General features: G+C 49.7%; 1 protein-coding gene across 1 annotated transcript; it reads right to left on the minus strand.

Annotated features, from left to right (window-relative positions):
- Positions 1 to 176: 176 nt before the first annotated feature.
- On the minus strand, positions 177 to 7,054 carry ICAM3 (intercellular adhesion molecule 3). Its single transcript, XM_036459580.2, has 7 exons — positions 6,761 to 7,054; positions 5,674 to 5,934; positions 2,084 to 2,389; positions 1,480 to 1,767; positions 892 to 1,167; positions 534 to 782; positions 177 to 446 (listed from the first exon to the last, which is right to left on the minus strand). Exons 1-7 carry the CDS (start codon positions 6,840 to 6,842, stop codon positions 262 to 264), a joined length of 1,647 nt encoding a protein of 548 aa, XP_036315473.1. The 5' UTR covers positions 6,843 to 7,054; the 3' UTR covers positions 177 to 261.
- Positions 7,055 to 13,497: the final 6,443 nt, after the last annotated feature.

Raw genomic sequence — 13,497 nt, forward strand, 5'->3', positions numbered from 1 at the left:
GCTCGATCCCCAGTAGGGGGGCATGCAGGAGGCAGCCAATCAATGATTCTTGCTCATCTTGATGTTTCTATTTCTCTCCCTTCCTCTCTGAAATCAGTAAAAAAAATAAAAAAAAATAAAAAAAATAAAAAAATAAAAAATATATATATATAAATATTTAAAAAGCCACAGACTCCGGATTTTGATATCTTTATTGTTGCAGCACCTGATGATAAAGCCAAACCCCTGTGGACTTTGGCCCATTACCCCATGGCTGGAGGCTCAAGATGATGGCTCCCCCTCAGGCCTTTTAGGTGTGAGGGGAATCCCGGCGTTTCCCTGATTCACATGGTAGATGTCTCTACGCTTGTGCACCCCGAAGACATAAATTGAGGCCGGGATGGCAGCCACGAAGCCCAGGGTGGTCAACACCGCCAAGATGATGGTAATGGTGAGGGGGTTCCGCTCTGTGCAGAGAAGCAAGGAGTAAGTACTCGTACCCCTGCCCCTCCCAGGCTTGCCCATTTAGACCCCCCAGTCCCGCCTCAGCTCACCTTGAACATTCATCACCACAACGAAAGTGTGTTCGCCCTGTGAGCTGGCCGCCCGGCAGTTGTAGGTACCACTATAGTTTAGCCTGACACAGAATGGGATCCCGATGGGAACCTGGGCCATGGAGTCTTCGTGCAAACACTGTAGCTGGGGATCTGGGTTGCCCTGGGCTTGGCACCGAAGGATTTGGATCGTTCTCTCTTTCCACATCAAGTGCTGAGGACATTTGGCTGGGTCAATCTTGGGACCATCTGCAGGACCGCCAAATGATCAGACAAACCCAAGGTACAATGGGGGAAGAGAGAGTCAAGTCTCCAATTCAGGAGAGCAAGGAGTTAAAGGCCAGAGTGACCTACTCACACAGTACGTGCAGCTGGACGCTCCTGTTCCTGAGCAGGACCACCCCGTCCACCTCGAGGGCGGCGCTGCAGAAGAAGCTGCGTCCATCGTCCCTCTCGGTGGCGTTTAGCTGGAGCAGGGCGAGCTGACCCGGGGCTGCAGCGGGAACTCCGTCCAACGTGACCTGGACTCGGGCTCCGGCAGCGCAAGTCACATTCACTGTGGTCCCCTGATGGACGGTGGGTTGGCTCATGTTCCTGATGGTCCCACTCACGTTCATGACGGGCCCCCCGAAGCCTGCAGGAGTAGCATTGCCTTGGAGTTTGCTATCCACTCCTCACATCCACTAAGCCCAGCCCTCCACCCGAATTTCCCCCCTCAGGATATGCAGGCCTCGCCTTTTAGCTCTTCTGTGGCCCCACCCAAGTCGGGGCACTCAGGCCTTACTGTTATTGAAGACCCAGGCCCCGCCCACGCGGCAACTCCTCCCACTTTGGCGGCTCAGGCCCCGCCTTTCTGGCCTGGCTTCTCCGGTGCCTTGCCCTTTGGGCTAATGAAGCTCACCCCCTCGCCCTCACCCCTGCAGCAGTTTGACCCGCCCCCTCTTACTATAGATGGTCAAGTTCTCCCGAGTCTCCTGGCTCTCGCCCCCCAGGGTCACATTGCAGACAATCTCCTGAGCCCCCTCCAGCTCCGCGCTCGCCGTGGCTGTGGCTGTGGCCTTCAGCGTGTCACCGTGGGTCACGACTGTGGCATTCAGCGTCTGGTCCCCCAGCGCCAGTTGGACCTGGGCCTCTGAGGCAGGAAACAGCCCGTCCAGGATGCAGGTCACGGCCTGGGATGTTCCCACCTCCAAGAACCTGGGAACGGAGAGATGCGGAGGCGTCCCTGGCAGGACTGGGGAGAAGAGTGGGAGTGAGCTGGAGTTCTCGCACAGCCGTGGACACCCCTTTCCCTGTGACACACTCAAACCCCCCGACCAGGGTTCTTTCCCAGGGTATCCTGTAGCCTGGATTAGCCCCTTCCTAGGACACATCTATCTCAAAAATTCCTGCCACCATGGGAATTTTTGAGGCCAACCATCCAATGGCCAGGGGCAGGCCTTCCCAGAAACCCTTGAGGTCCAGGCCACCCCATTCTCAAGAACCGCAGGCCCAGGACACCTCTGCTTTGGCTCAGCTCGTCACCCACAATCTGCAGTCCCTTTCCTCACCGAAGGCTCGGAGCTGCCTGGGGACTGAGCTGTTCTGGAACAGTCCCAGCCCTTGGGGCCGCAGGTCCAGTTCCCAGCGGCAAGAGAAATTGGCACCATGATCGTTTCTGCTGGCTAGCACCGTGGTGGTGACTTCCGCAGGTTCTCCAACCGCCAGCTGCTGGCTCAGCACCTCCTCCCCACGGAGCAGCAACACGGAGAGGTTGGTCCGGGGTGCCCCGCCTGCCACCCTGCAGCGCAAGGTGAAGTTTTTGCCCACAGGGTTCCAGGGGGACAAGGGTGCCAGCTCCACACGCTCTGGGAACTCTGCGGGTGGGGGTAGAGGGGGGGGAGAACAGAGCTTACCAATCAGCCTTGCATCCCCCTCCCCAGGGAGGGGAGAGGACCCGAGGGTGGCCCAGTGCAGAACTGTGAACGTGGAGGTGATTACCTAGAGGGCTTAGAAATGTGCTAGTGGAAGTGTTTGCTATTGTCGATAGCATCAAGATTATTATTTTCTGTTTTGTCAGGCAGTGAAAGAAAAGATTTGCTATTTACAAGAAGAACCTCACAGTAAAAAAAAAATAATAATAATTAAATAAAATGAGCCCTGGCATGTTCTGCTTAGTGACTGAAGGGCTCCAGTTGATCCCCAGTCATGGGCACCTACCTTCATTGCAAGCTCTGCAAGTTCAAGAGTGTGAGGGAGGCAACCAGTCAATGTGTCTCTCTCACATTGAAGTTTTTTTCTTTTCTCTCTCTCTCCCTCCCTCCCTCCTCCTTCCCTTTTACTCTGAAAATCAATGGGGGGGAAAATATCCTCGGGATGAAGTTTTTTTAAAAAAAGGGAAAGGGGAGATAAGAGATCAACTGACTTGTATACATGCATATAAGTACAACCAATGGACACAAAACTCTGGGGAGGGAGGGTATGTATGGGGGGGACAATGTTAAAATATGTACATAGATAATAATTTAATAAAAAATAAAATAAAAAATAAAATAAAAATATGACAAAAGCAAAAAAAAATTTTTTTAAATTTAAAATTTAAAAAAGGGAAAGGGTACTAACACCTATGACCACTTGTGACGTTAACAGTAATTAGAAAAGTTCCTATTTACCTAGAGCTTTCCTGAGTTTTTGCAAATGTCATCCAGGCATCCCCCTTCATTGACATTGCAACTGAGAAAAACGTTCTCTATTATATTCTTTTTACAGATGGAGAATCAAGCCCAGAGGGCACATCCAGGAAGGGGCAGAGCCCGGGGCAGAATGTGGGTCTCCCAAACTTTAGACCCGTGTGTCCACCTGCCTCTTTGATGTCACATCTAGGGATTCCCCTGGCCCTCCTCCCAGCTTCTGGCCTGGACTCTGGCCTTGGCCTCTAAGAGCTTGGTGCAACCCTTCCCAGTCAGCCCCAGGTGCTCAAGACTCTCCCAGCCTACTTGCCCGGGGCAGCCTCTCAGGGTGCTCTGGCACAATCACGGGGGACCCGACCCCTCTAGGCTGGGTCCTCTCCCAGACGCAGCTGCAGGGCCTCTCTCGGGCACACAAACCATATCCTAACCTCCTTGGGAAGCCACTTATGCTCACCTTTGACAACTCGAGTTTGGATCTCAAGCTGTCAGAGAGGCCCGTGGACTGACTGCTATGAAAAAAGTTAACATCTTACTCCAATGTTAGAATACCTGACAAGGAGGCCTCCATCTTAGTCTCGGGCACCACTGGTCAGGGATAGTGTTATGCTGGTAAATTCTGGGTATGCTTGGGCTCTCGGGGGTGGGGTGGGGGAGCCTGGACAAGTATTTGCCAGTTTCCAAGGTGTAAACACTCCCACCATGGCGGATATCAGGCTACCCAGTGTGAGGTAGAGCTGGGAAGAGATGAGCACAGTCAGACCTCAGGAGCCAGGAACCACCAGCTCCCACACAGCACTGGCCAGAGGCACCTCACAGGCACACAGATACAGGCGGGGAGGTAGACACATGCAGATGTACACATTACACAGAAATATATGTGGATACAAACATATATGTAGACACATATTGACACAGACACACAGATATTGAAACAAACACACTTGCCCGCACACACAATAACACAAACAGTCACACATGGAGATATAGATACAATCATGGAGATACACAGAGAGAGATACAGACAGACACAGGCACACACACACATGTACACTCCCACAAACATAGACAATGCTCATAGACACACATGTAGGTACACAAATATGTATACACACTGGCACCCACATAAGAGCATACACATGGTTACTCATCCATGAAGGCTTCACAAAGCAGTAGGCACCATAAGTGACCGTCTGTTGTATGCCTTTTTAAAAAATACGTTTTTACTGATTTCAGAGAGAGAAAGGGAGAGGGACAGATAGAAACACCCATCTGCTGCTTCCTGCATGCCCCCCTACTGGGGAACAAGCCCACAACCAGGTGCCCTGACTGGAAATTGAACCGGGACTTCCTGTTTCATGGGTCCACGGGTCCACACCCAACCACTGAGCCATGCTGGCTGGCTCTCCATCGATTTTTAGAGACAATGGAAGGGAGAGTGAGACAGAGAGAGAGAATCATCAATGTGAGAGAGACATCAATTGGTTGCCTCCCGCACACACCCTGATTGGCCAGGACCCAGTTTGCAGCCAAGGTACATGCCCTTGACTGGAATTGAACCTGACATCTTCAGTCTGCAGGCTGGTGCTCTAACCACTGAACAATCAACCGGGTAGGGCAAGAAACTATTCTAAATAAATAAACAAATAAATAAATGCAGAGAATCTCGTGGGAGGATCCACAAGAAACCAGTACCAAGGGGATTCACAGTCTGGAAAGGAAGACTTCACCTGTTAATAACTCTTGGGAGCCAGACTGCCAGCTTTGCCGCTCAAGGGCCGTGACCCCTGCAAGTGACTCCGCCCCATTGAACCTGTTTCCTTAGCTTCCCCTACCCCTCGCCCTGGGATCTTTGAAAGGGTTGAAAAGATTTGGCTCAGTGGACAGAGCATCGGCCTGCGGACTGAAAGGTCCCAGGTTTGATTCCAGTCAAGGGCATGTACCTTGGTTGCAGGCACATCCCCAGTGGGAGGTGTGCAGGAGGCAGCTGATGGATGATTCTAACTCACAATCCCTCTCCCTTCCTCTCTGTAAAAAAATCAATAAAATATATATATATTTTTAAAAGGATTGAATGAAGGCTAAAGTGGGTATAGACACTTAACACAGCGGTCACTGCCAGCAGTGCTAGGTAAATGGAGATTTGAAATTTATACATTTTTATACTTTTTTATTTTGGAACCCCATTAATTTATTACCTGCCATAAAAATATACATAATAAATAAAAGACGTGTACTATCATTTTTAAATGCTTGCTGAGACCCAAATGAATTGATCTCAACCACTGCTGCCCTGTCATGTGGTTGAGATGCATCTCTGTCTCTGTCTCTTTCACACACACACACACACACACACACACACACACACACGTCCAGGTCCAGACTCTGGGTCCGAGTCCTGGTCCATTCCTGCAAACTCCGGGCTGCTCCCACCACTGCCGGGGCCAGTCCCACCTTCCGCCACATGTACTCACCATACACTGTGATGTCAGAGGAGTCTGACATCTGCGAGCCGTTGCAGATGGCGGAGCAGAAGATCTTACTGTCACTGGTCACATTGACCCGGAAGGCCTTCCAGCCCAGGCCTGTGCCCACTTCCTCCTTTAACAGGGATGTCTCCAGGCTGATGAGTTCATGCTGGGGGCAATCTGTACTGCAATTTACCAAAAGGGACCCTCCAGCAGGCACCACCGGGTTCCGGGGCACCATCCGAAGCAGGAACTCCCCCTGGGCTCCTGTGGGAACAGAGAGACTCCGGTGGTTGATCCAGAGTTCCCCGGCCTATGCATCTTGAGGCCCTACCATCCATCCTGAGATACGGACTTTGCCTTCATGGCGCCTCCAGTTCAGTGGGGAAGACAGGTGATGGATCAGAGACAGGAGAGCTCAGGAGGCCAGGGGAGGCCTACAGGAAGGAGCCTGTAGGAGGAAGCGAATCAGGGAAGCTTTCTGGATGAGACAAGTACGGAGAGTTTCAAAGGGTAAGTAGGAGCTAGCCAAGTGAAAGGGAAGCGTGATCCTGGCAGAAGGAAGAGTGTAGGCAGAAGTCAAAGGTACAGATGGAGCCGAAGCCGGTTTGGCTCAGTGGTAGAGCGTCGGTCTGTGGACTGAAGGGTCCCAGGTTCGATTCTAGTCAAGGGCATGTACATTGGTTGCGGGCACATCCCCGGAAGAGGGTGTGCAAGAGGCAGCTGGTCGATGTTTCTCTCTCATCGACATTTCTAGCTCTCTATCTCTCTCACTTCCTCCCTGTAAAAAAATCAATAAAATATATTTAAAAAAAAATTACAGATGGAGCTGAGAGAGACAGAAACAGGGAGGGAGAGAGAGAGAGAGGAGAGGGTTGGGTAGGGAGGACAAATCACAATCACATGCAGGGACGGCCTCAGGAAGCTCTGGCTGAGTGAAGGTCCCACAACTTTCTCCCCAGGACAGTGGTGAGCCCAGTCAGATCTGAGTTTAAGGAAGTGTTTGCAGCAGGATGTGGTGAGTTTTGCTTTCTCTTATTCCCATTCTCTACCAGCCCCCAATTCTAGCCCTCCCCACGTTGAATGGCCTCACCTGGAGGCGGCAGGCAGCAGACCAGAAGCAGAGAGATGAGCGGAGTCCAGCAGGTCCTGGGCAGAGGCCCCAAAGGCACCATGGTGGCCAGCTATGGAGGACAGCGCCTTACTGGGGCACCGGGCAGGGCAGAGGGGAGCAGGCGGGGCCGCCCAGGAAGCACAGTCACAGCGTGAAGATTGCAGAAGTCCAGGGGTGGCACCTTGCCCAGGCTGGGGAAGGGCAGGAGGGATGTCCGGTGGTCCCTGAGGTCCAGAATGGGGGACCCAGCTTGGGTCCAGGGAGGCGGAGGGCACTAATGGAGCTCCCACTGGGTGTGCCTCAGGTACAGTCTGGCTCCCAAATGAATTCACACAGGAAATGAAGACATGATCTTCTTCCTTTATTCTCGGTAAGCGGGGGGAGGGGGGGGGGATGGAGGGGAGCTGAGAAACCACCTTCCTGCTAAACTTAGGTAACTTCCTTTCTTTGATATGTTTTTTCTCCTTTCTTCCCTTGTGATCAAATTGGCCTCATCGCCTCTTTCCCTCGCTGGTCCACTCCCTGAATCACTAAGCCTTCAGGACAATGAGGTTCTGGTCGGCAGCACATAATCTTAGGAACAAAGCCTCAGGTCTAGTGACCACAGAGGAAGCTAACATCTAGGCCTCAGTAGTATTTCAGCTCCGGACCCAAGAAAATGAAGCGATCCCACCCACCCAATCCTTGCTAAACCAGACAGAACGGAGCCACGGCTGACATCAGGACCAGATGCAAGGATCCACTGCCCCTTCCTTACCCTAGCCCACCATCAATAGTGCCCTATGTCACCCGTCCCAAGAAGCCATCGAGGATGAAAGATGAAACAGAGGGGGCCAGAGACTGGGATGCCAGGACACAGGCTTTATTGAAGAGAAGGGTACCCCTCCTGGCTGCTTCCAGAGGAGAAAGAGAGCAAGGGCCGGGGTTCATGCACTTTTAAGGGGAGGGAAGAGAGGGGACGGGGCTCAGGGCACTCAGCACACCCTGATTGGTGGTTTCATGTAAGGCCTATGATTAGGGACCCAGGGACTTAGTTGGCGGTTCAGTGCTCAGGAATGCCCGGCTGCAGGTGGAGTTTAGGTCCGTCCATCAGTTGGAGGAGGGGAGGATCTGCCAGAGGAGCCAGCTCTTGCACACAAGCTCCAGGTGTAGCGCCATTCCCTCAATAAACCTTTACCTCTTGGCTGCGAACTCATGTTTGCTTTGATGCCAGCAGGTGACCAAACTCCTTTGGTTTAGTAACAAAGGGGAGCTGAAACCAGTTTGGCTCGGTGATAGAGCATCAGCCTGCAGACTGAAGGGTCCCAGGTTCGATTCCGGTCAAGGGCATGTACCTTGGTTGCGGGCACATCCCCGGTGGAGGGTGTGTAAGAGGCAGCTGGTCGATGTTTCTCTCTCATCGATGTTTCTAGCTCTATCCTTCTCCCTTTCTCTCTGTAAAAAAATCAATAAAATATATATTAAAAAACAAATAAACAAAAAAACAAAACAAAAGGGGAAGGTGTTCTGTTCCTAGAGAGAAAGGTAATGGGAGCCTGGCTGGTGTGGCTCAGTGGTTGAGTGTCAACTCATGAACCAGGAGGTTATGGTTCAGTTCCTGGTTAGGGCATATGCCTGGGTCCCCCGTGGGGGGTGTGCAGGAGGCAGCCGATCAATGATTCTGTCTCATCGTTGATGTTTCTCTCTTTCTCTCTCCCTTCCTCCCAGAACTCACTAAGGTGGGATTTCAAGGCAACATTTCAGGAGAACAATGAGGGACTTCTGGGCAGGACCTCAGGGATTAGTGTGAGATCTCAACACTTTCTTTTTTTAAAAAAATATATTTTATTGATTTTTTTTACAGAGAGGAAGGGAGAGAGATAGTTAGAAACATCGATCAGCTGCCTCCTGCACACCCCCCACCGGGGATGTGCTCACAACCAAGGTACATGCCCTTGACAGGAATCAAACATGGGACCATTGAGTCTGCAGGCCGATGCTCTATCCACCGAGCCAAACTGGTTTTGGCAGATCTCAACACTCTTAGCGGACAAATAAGAGATTTGGAGGCGATAAAGAGGGGTCCCCTAAGAGTAGGGGGGAAGCCACCTTTGAAGACTCGGGGGGGAGGGTCCTGCCTCCTTTGGAGTTTTGGGGAGATCCCCCAGTTCCCTCTGCACAGTGCTGAGGTGGAATTGTTAGGGGACAGTTGAATCCTGAGCCACCATCTGTTGACGATGCTACTTGTTTTTGTTTAACTTTTAAAATTGATTTTTAGAGAGAGAAAAGAAAAGAAGAGAGAGAGAGAGAGAGGGAGAGAGAGAGAGAGAGAGAGGGCGCTTAATCAGCTGCCTCCTACATGCTAGCAGCCCTGGCATGAGCTCTGACCGGGAATCTAACTGGCCATCTTTTAGTGTATGGAGCCACACTGGCCAGGGCAAGGATGCTACTTGTAACTTGCCCTTGCCCTGGCCTCATCTCTCCCTTGCCTGCCCCTCCAGGCAGTGGTCTTTTCACCTCAAGAGAACGGACTAGGGGTCAGGTGGCCACTCCCTCCTCCATCTGCTCCATCTCTCAGGCCTCCAGCCCACCTCTTGTTCCTCTGATCTGAGCTCCAGCGAGGGGCCTGTTGAGAGCACCCACTCTCCCACCACTGAGGCCATGCCCTCTCCTCTCTCACTGGGGCACCACTCCCTCCAATCAGGTGTCTCCTCTGCTGCCCTGCTCCCCCATCTAGTTCCCAGATGGTGCTGAGAGGGCAACTGAAACTCAAAAGTATTTGTAAATAATATCTCTGATAAGAGATTATATCCAGATTATAAATAATTCTTACAACTCAACAACAGCAGCCAAAACCCAATTCAAATATGGGCAAAGTTGCCCTGGCAGGTTTGGGTCAGTGGATAGAGCGTCGGCCTGCGGACTGAAGGGTCTCAGGTTCGATTCCGGTTGGGGACATGTGCCTTGGTTTTAGGCAAGTCCCCAGTGGGGGGGGGGGGTGCAAAAGGCAGCTGATCGATGTTTCTCTCTCATTGATGTTTCTAACTCTCTGTCCCTCCCTTTCTCTCTGTAGAAAACCAGTGAAATATATATATATATTTAAAATGGGCAAAGTTGAATAGATATTTCTCCAAAGAAGCTATTCAAGTGACCAATAAATATCTGAAAAGGTGCTCAACATCATTAGTGATTAGGGAAATGCAAATCAAAACCACAATGAGATAGTGTTTCACACCTACTAGGATGGCTACCATAAAAAAACAAAACAACACCCACAGAAAGTAGCAAGTGTTCACAAAAATGTGCAGAAACTGGAACACACACACACTTTGCTGGCAGAAATATAAAACTTCGTTCCTCCACAAGTTAAACAGAATGATCCAGCAAATCCTCTCCTATAAGAGTTAAAAGCAGGGACTCAGGCCCTGGCTCAGTAGCTCAGTGAGAGCATCATCCCTATTTGTCAAGGCTGGTAGGAGTTTGGTCCTCAGTCAGGGCACACACAAGGATCAACAATGAACGCATAAATAAGTGGAACAGTCAATTGATAAATCGATATCTCTTTCTTTCTCAAGAACAAATTAAAATTAAAAAAGAACTGGGGCTGAAACCGGTTTGGCTCAATGGATAGAGCGTTGGCTTGGGGACTTGGGGGTCCTGGGTTCGATTCCGGTCAAGGGCATGTACCTTGGTTGCGGGCATATCCCCAGTGGGGGGTGTGCATGAGGCAGCTGATCGATGACGCTCTCTCATCGATGTTTCTAACTATCTCTCTCCCGTCCTCTCTGTACAAAATCAATACAATATATTTAAAAAAAAAGAGCTGGACTCAAACAGATACTTACACACCAACATTCATAGCAGCATTATTCACAATGGCCCAAAGATGGAAACACCCCAAATTCCACCAACAGATGAATGGATAAACAAACTGTTGTATACATGCAATGGGATGTTATTTATTTATTTACTTATTTTTAATATATTTTATTGATTTCTTACAGAGAGGAAGAGAGAGGGATAGAGAATTAGAAACATCATTGAGAGAGAAACATCCATCAGCTGCTTCCTGCATGCCCCTACTGGGGATGTGCCCGCAAGTAAGGTACATGCCCTTGACTGAAATCGAACCTGGGACCCTTGAGTCTGCAGGCTGATGCTCTATCCACTGAGCCAAACTGGTGTGGACTCAATGGAATATTATTAATCCTTAAAAGGAAAGAAAATTCACCCGCTGGTGTGGCTCAATGGTTGGGCGTTGACCCATGCACTAAGAGGTTGCTGGTTTGATTCCCAGTCTATGGACACAGAAATAGTGTGGTGAAGGCCTGGGGGCTGGGTGGAGGTGGGGCAAAGCAGGGGGAAATGGGTAGAAATCAGTACTATTGTCAACAAAAAATAAATTTAAAAGGGGAAATTTTGATACATGCTACAACATGGGTGAACTTTGAAAACATGCTAAGTGAAATAACTCAGGCACAACAAAACAAATATTCCACTTATACAAGGTACACACACACACACACACACACACACACACACAGCATTTGCTTATTTTGATTTGTATCCAAACATGAGATGGAGAGATGGTCCAGGAATGAATAAATAGATGAATAGATACAGTATGATAAAGTAAATTTAACAACATGGCAATTGTGGAATCTAGGGGTGTTCACTATACCATCCTTTCAACTTTTCTGTATGTTTGCAGTTGTTTAGAATGAAATAAAAACTGCATCCCTGATGGGTCTAGGTGGCTACTCAGGTCACAAAAGGAGGGAAAGCAGACCTTGAGTATTTCCTGCTAAGAGGGCACAATGGCCTCTATGAAAGACTTGCCAAAGTAATGGAAACTGGACCAGCCGGTGTGACTCATGGCTGAGCATCCACCCATGAACCAAGAGGTCCCCAGTTTGATTCCTGGTCAGGACACATGCCTGGGTTGCAGGCTCAATTCCTAGTAGGGTGTGTAAGAAGGCAGCCAATAGATGGCTATCATTGATGTTTCTATCTCTTTAATTCCTCTCCCTTCCTCTCTCTCTCAAAAACGAAAATCAATGAAAACATTTTTAAAAATATATATTTTATTGATTTTTACAGAGAGGAAGGGAGAGAGATAGAGAATTAGAAACATTGATGAGAGAGAAACATCGATTAGCTGCCTCCTGCACAACCCCAACTGGGGATGTGCCTGCAACCAAGGCACATGCCCTTGACCAGAATCAAACCTGGGACCCTTCAGTCTGCAGGCCAAGGCTCTATCCACTGAGCCAAACCAGTTACGACCGTGGTAGGCAAACTGCGGCTCTCGAGCCACATTCGGCTCTTTGGCCCCTTGAGTATGGCTCTTCCACAAAATACCACATGCGGGCACGCACGTACAGTGCAATTGAAACTTCACGGCCCATACGCAGAAGTTAGTTTTCAGCTCTCAAAGGAAATTTTAATCATACTGCTGATATTTGGCTCTGATGACTGTTTGCTGACCACTGAGTTAGGGCAAAAACATTTATTTTTTATTTTTTTTATTTTTTTTAAGGAAGCTGAACTGGATCATCTGGTGTTGGTCAAGATGAGGATAGAGAAATGCACTGAAGCCACACCACCAGGATAACATCAGACTGGCAAAGTCTAAAGGCCAGCCTCATTTCCTCCACGGCTATGTTGCAAGGGGGAAAAGAGGAAGAGAAACCAGCCAAATGCAGTGTGTGACCTTGTCTGGGTTTTTATTTCAACGAACAAATACCAGATGTCTGAGAGACAATTGGGGAAATCTCACAGGCTACCCAATGATTTCAAGGAATCGTTAAACCTTTTTTAAAATTTTATTTTTATTTTTATTGCACATCACTCCTTTATTAAACTGATCTGAGAAAGATGCAGTAGTTATGCTCAAAATGCTTCCTGGGCCCACGTGGCAGGGCCAGCAACTGGAACAGGAATCCAGAACCCACACAGCGGAGGACACCCCTGGCCGTGGTCAGGAGACAGGAAGGCGGGGAGGGCTCTATAGCAGCAGACGGCTCCTGCCGACGGCGGTGTGAGGAATGGCTTATTGGGGGGCGACCACACGTGGGAAGAGTTCAGCCGACACTAAAACCCCCGGAAGCGTTTTTGTTTTGTATTGTTTTATACAGATATACATTCTTTTTGTAAAAGTAAATGCATCACGTGAACGTGCAGGATTGATCTCAGTCTTCTGGAGCCAGCTTTTCTGGGGTCAGGGAGGAAATGTTGGTTTGAATCACCAGGCGTTCATCTGCCACTGGAGTGACCAGAGCCCCCCGTCAGTTCACCTGACTGCGGGATAGCACAGGGCGGCGCCCAGGGACACAGATAGGCTCTCTTGCCTCTCCTCATTGGTCACGCTTAACACGGCTCCGCCTTATCCCCCTACTTACAAGCAGGTCCTTAGTAATAAACAAAACACTAGCCAAAACACACACACACACACACACACACACACACACACACACAAAAACACACACAAAAAAGTTATTACCTCTGAACACTCTCTCTCTCTCTCTCTCTCTCTCTCTCTCTCTCTCTCTCTCTCTCTCTCTTTTAATAGAGTTTATTGATTTTTACAGAGGAAGGGATAGAGAGCTAGAAACATCGATCAGCTGCCTCCTGCACACACCCCACTGAGGATGTGCCCTTGACTGGAATTGAACCTGGGACCCTTCAGTCCACAGGCTGACGCTCTAGCCACTGAGCCAAACCAGTTAGGGCCCTCT

This window comes from Pipistrellus kuhlii, unplaced genomic scaffold (assembly GCF_014108245.1).
Source record: "Pipistrellus kuhlii isolate mPipKuh1 unplaced genomic scaffold, mPipKuh1.p scaffold_m20_p_30, whole genome shotgun sequence".
NCBI classification, from domain to species: Eukaryota; Metazoa; Chordata; class Mammalia; order Chiroptera; family Vespertilionidae; genus Pipistrellus; species Pipistrellus kuhlii.